General features: G+C 49.4%; 1 protein-coding gene across 2 annotated transcripts in view; it reads right to left on the reverse strand.

The window, feature by feature from the left end:
* Positions 1-5,000, reverse strand: part of LOC112241095 (unconventional myosin-X) — a 69,879-nt gene that overhangs the window by 11,269 nt on the left and 53,610 nt on the right. For both annotated transcript variants that reach the window (XM_042296935.1, XM_042296934.1), the window contains exons 16-22: positions 4,333-4,593; positions 4,176-4,256; positions 2,095-2,219; positions 1,662-1,779; positions 1,142-1,534; positions 525-791; positions 1-390 (exon numbers count right to left, since the gene is read on the reverse strand). The exon at positions 1-390 is cut by the window's left edge and continues 213 nt beyond it. In XM_042296935.1, coding sequence (XP_042152869.1) covers positions 1-390; positions 525-791; positions 1,142-1,534; positions 1,662-1,779; positions 2,095-2,219; positions 4,176-4,256; positions 4,333-4,593 — 1,635 coding nt within the window. The remainder of the gene's footprint in view (positions 391-524; positions 792-1,141; positions 1,535-1,661; positions 1,780-2,094; positions 2,220-4,175; positions 4,257-4,332; positions 4,594-5,000) is intronic.

Genomic DNA, 5,000 nt, shown 5'->3' on the forward strand with positions numbered 1-5,000 from the left:
GAGGCTCAAGATACTCGTTGTCCTCCCTCCATCACCCTCTTTTTTCTCCCCCTCTTTTCCTTTTCCCTCCCCCTCTCCAGGAGGCAATGGTGGGGGAGGGGTGGCAGAGCCATCTTCAGCTGGTAAGGGGGGAGGCGGGGGAGGGACGGGAGTGGATGAGGATGAATCGAGGGGAGGGGGAGGTAGTGTAGCAGTAGAGCCCTCAGCGAAGGCGGGTGGAGGGGGCGGCAGGTGGGCGAACATATCCTGGTCCACGGCAGCGTCAGCCTCGGCTGGAGGAGGGAAGTCTGGGAGGAGAGGGACAGTACACTCCTCCTCGGCATGGAAGCCCTCGTCAACCTCCTCCTCCTGGGTTACGGCCGTGGCCATGGCTGGGCCCTCCTGGAGCAGCTGGAGGGCAGGGAGAAAAAGGGTTAGTGTCAGGGCAGATAAGGCCAGATATCTTTTAAGCATATCCAACTTGACACAGGAGAGGGACACAGAAGAACAACCTCAACACTCTTCAGGAAATACGGAACACCAACCTCTGCACTAGCGCTAGCCGCGGTGGCTAAACTAGGATCCAGACCCCCAAAGTCCAGGAGGTCGATTAGTTCTGTGGCCTTACGAGAGGCCTCCTTCTTCAGCCTCTTGATCTCTGCGTCCCGGCGTAGCCGGAGCTCCTGCCTGGAGGACTCACAGAGCTGGGAGACCCCATCCTCCCTCTGTTTCTGTAGGCGCTCGATCTCCAACTCTATACGCAAGATCTCCTCCATCTGACGGGCCTCTTCTTCCGTCTTTCCTTCCTTCTTCTGGAAAGGGAGAGAGGGAGGAGGCGGAGGGAGGAAAGGGAGAGAGGGAGGAGGCGGAGGGAGGAAAGGGAGAGAGGGAGGAGGGGGAGGGAGGAAAGGGAGAGAGGGAGTAGGCGGAGGGGGGAAAGGGAGAGAGGGAGGAGGCGGAGGGAGGAAAGGGAGAGAGACACAATGGAGTGGAGAGGGAGAGAAAGAGAGGAAATTATAAAGAACGTCAGGTGTCATCTCATGACATCCCTATATCTGATGACATGGATGAGCCCATTCCTATGATAGTATATGGCCTCAGGACCAGACCATTTTCTAAAAGAGGGGTGAGCAGAGAAAAAAGTAGAGAAGAGAAAGCTCACCTCAGAACCCTGAGCAGCCTTTGCTTCTACTCCACCCCCCTTCTCTCCTTCCACCTCTCCCTCCTTCTTTCCCTCCTCCTGTTCTCTCTTCTTCCTCTCCTTCTCCTCTCGCTTCCTCCTCTCCTCTCGGAGAGTGTGGCAGCTTGCACGGGCCACCTGTCCCCGTCTGTGTTTTTGGAGTACCCGCGTTGCCAAGCATCGCCGTAGAAACCATTTCCGTTGTATGTGGGTACGAAGGTACCCCTGGAGGGTGACGACGCTCCCCTTCACACGCTTAAAGTGCTTCCTGGCAGTGTAGGTGAGGATGTGGGCTCTGATGACCATGCCTGCTTTACGGCGAACCTCGTCTCTCTCTTTCTCCAGACGCTGTTCCAGAGACTCCTTCATAAACACCTAGAGGTCAGAGGTGTGATGTCAGGGGTGAGAGGTTGAGGGGCGGGGTAGGCAGGGTGAAATGTCACTTCAACATCTGTTGGCATCCACTGGTGTTAAGTCCACTAAAGTTCTGCAACAGTCTTACCTTGGTCTTTCCCAGCTGCCACTCCTTCTTGGCACGGTCGTATTTGATCAGCAGGTCTGTACTCCTCTTCTTATCATCCCCCGCTCCATCCCCTTTCTCTTGTAGAATGATCTGATACCTGAGAGAGAGGAAGACAGGGGTGGAGAAAGAGGAAGTGAAAGAGTAACAAAGTTAAAACAAACAAAGCACACACAGACACACACTGACACACACACACACACACACACACACACACACACACACACTGACACACACTGACACACACACACACACACACACACACACACACACACACACACACACACACACACACACACACACACACACACACACACACACACACACACTAACACACAGACACACAGAGAGACACACACACACACACACACACACACTGACACACACACACATACACACACACACACACACTGACCGGCTGAAGAAGTCTTTGAAGGTTCTGCGGACAGGGAAGCCGGCCCGGCGGATCTTAACTGTTTCTAACATTCCAGAATACCTCAGCTGGTTCAGAACCACTTCCGGGTCAAACACGCTAGGGTTCTACAAGGGTCACAGATCAGAGGTGTTTGGTTACAATAAGTTCTGATATACATTTGTGTCACCCTATGTTCAAGGAGTTTGATGTCTGGTAAAGAGTGTCTTACCACACAAAGGTACACTGTGTACACTACCGGGCAAACGTTTCAGAACACCCACTCAAGGGTTTTTCTAAATGTTTACTATCTTCTACATTGTTGAAACATAGTGAAGACATCAAAACTATAAAATAACACCTATGGAATCATGTAGTAACCAAAACAGTGTTAAACAAATAAAAAATATATTTTATATTTGAAATTCTTCTAAGTAGTCACTCTTTGCCTTGATGACAGCTTTGCACACTCTTGGCATTCTCTCAACCAGCTTCACCTGAAATGCTTTTACAACAGTCTTGAAAGAGATCCCACATGTGCTGAGCACTTGTTGGCTACTTTTCCTTCACTCTGTGGTCAGACTCATCCCAAACCATCTCAATTCGGTTGAGGTCGGAGTATTGTGGAGGCCAGGTCATCTGATGCAGCACTCAATCACTCTCCTTCTTGGTAAAATAGCCCTTACACAGCCTGGAGCTGTGAATGCACAACAGTTAAGAAGGCACAACTGTTAAATCAAATACATTCCAGGTGACTACCTCATGAAGCTGGTTGAGAGAATGCCAAGAGTGTGTGAAACTGTCATCAAGGCAAAGGGTGGCTATTTCATAGTTTTTGTTTTTGTTACTACATGATTCCATTTGTGCTATTTCATAGTTTTGATGTCTTCACTATTATTCTACAATTATTCTACTATTATTCTACAAATAGTAAAAATAAAGAAAAACCCTTGAATGAGTAGGTATTGTAAAACTTTTGACCGGTAGTGTATACAAAAGTATGTGGACAGCCCTTCAAACAAGTGGATTCAGCTATTTCACGCCACACCTGTTGCTGACAGGTGTATAAAATGGAGCACACAGCCATGCAATCTCCATAGACAAACATTGACAGTAGAATGGCCTTACTGAAGAGCTCAGTGTCATAGGATGCCACCTTTTCAATAAGTCAGTTCCAAACTTCTCTGGAAGCAACGTCATGGCAATAACTGTTCGTCGGGAGCTTCATGAAATGGGTTTCCATGGCCAAGCAACCGCACACGAGCCTAAGATCACCATGTGCAATGCCAAGCATCAGCTGGAGTGGTGTAAAGCTCGCCGCCATTGGTCTCTGAGGCAGTGGAAACGCATTCTCTGTTGTGATGAATCACGCTTCACCACCTGGCAGTCCAACGGACAAATCTAGGTTAAGCGGATGCCAGGAGAATGCTACCTGCCTGAATGCATAGTGTCAACTGTAAAGTTTGGTGGCGGAGGAATAATGGACTGGGGCTGATTTTCATGGTTCGTGCTAGGCCCCTTTGTTCCAGTGAAGGGAAATCTTAACGCTCCAGCATGCAATGACATTCTAGACGATTCTGTGCTTCCAACTTTGTTTAGGGAAGGTCCTTTCCTGTTTCAGCATGACAATGCCCCTGTGCACAAAGCAAGGTCCATATAGAAATGGTTTGGCGAGATTGGTGTGGAAGAACTTGGCCAGCCTGCACAGAGCCCAGACCTCAACTCCATCATGCACATTTGGGATGATTTGGAAAGCTGACTGCGAGCCAGTCCTAATCGCCCAACATCAGTGCCCAACCTCACTAATGCTCTTGTGGCTGAATGAAAGGAAGTCCCCGCAGCAATGTTCCAACATCTAGTGGAAAGCTATCCCAGATGAGTGGAGGCTGTTATAGCAGCAAAGGGGGGACCAACTCCATATTAAGGCCCATAATTTTGGAATGAGATGTTCGACGAGCAGGTGTCCACATATTTTTGGTCATGTAGTTTATGTAAAGTGATTATGTAAAGTGATAGGTTGGACTTTTGGGGCTAATATAGATATGTAGTGTGAAAGATATAGATATGTAATAGATAATGCTAACCTTCTCGTTGTTGGGTTTGATGCAGCGCACAAAGAAGGGGTTGGACACACTCAGAGTGCCCATGAGGGAATGGAGAGAGTCCTGAGAGAAAGACACAGAGAATCAGTACACACACACACACACACACACACACACACACACACACAACTTCTCTCACCCTAAACTGTGAGCTGACGGTAGGCTTGCGTCTGGCTGTTCCCATCTTCAGAGTCTCCTCACTGTTCCTGCTGCCCACTCTCTCAAACAGATCATAGATGAAGTCCAGTCGGCTCTCCTTCAGCATGTTGAGGATGTCGTCTCTGAATGTATCTCTGTTCTTCTCCAGAACCCCGGTGACATCATACAGAACCTCTCCAGCATAGTGCCTGATGCCAAACTGATGGTCAGCCAGTCGAGGCTTCACATAGTAAGGGTTTGTCTGCAGAGGGAGGAGGAGACAAGTTATATCCCACCATATGAATGAATGTCACATAGTAGCATGTGTGTCACAGGAGGCTGGTGAGGGGAGGACGGCTCATAATAATGGTGGAATGGAGTGAATGGATTGGTAGCAAACTATGTGTTTGAGTTGTATACCATTAAGTACACTCTGTTCCAGCCATTACTCTGAGCCAATCCTCCCCAATGAAGGTGCCACCAGCCACCTGTGGCGCGTGTGTGTGTGTGTGTGTATCTGGGTGGGGCGGGGTCGTTTGTGTTGGGTCTGTGTGTGTGTGTGTCTGGGTGGAGAAGGGGTCGTTTGTGTTGGGTCTGTGTGTGTGTGTGTCTGGGTGGGGCGGGGTCGTTTGTGTTGGGTCTGTGTGTGTGTGTGTCTGGGTGGGGCGG

The sequence above is a fragment of the Oncorhynchus tshawytscha genome, linkage group LG14 (genome assembly GCF_018296145.1).
Source record: "Oncorhynchus tshawytscha isolate Ot180627B linkage group LG14, Otsh_v2.0, whole genome shotgun sequence".
NCBI classification, from domain to species: domain Eukaryota; kingdom Metazoa; phylum Chordata; class Actinopteri; order Salmoniformes; family Salmonidae; genus Oncorhynchus; species Oncorhynchus tshawytscha.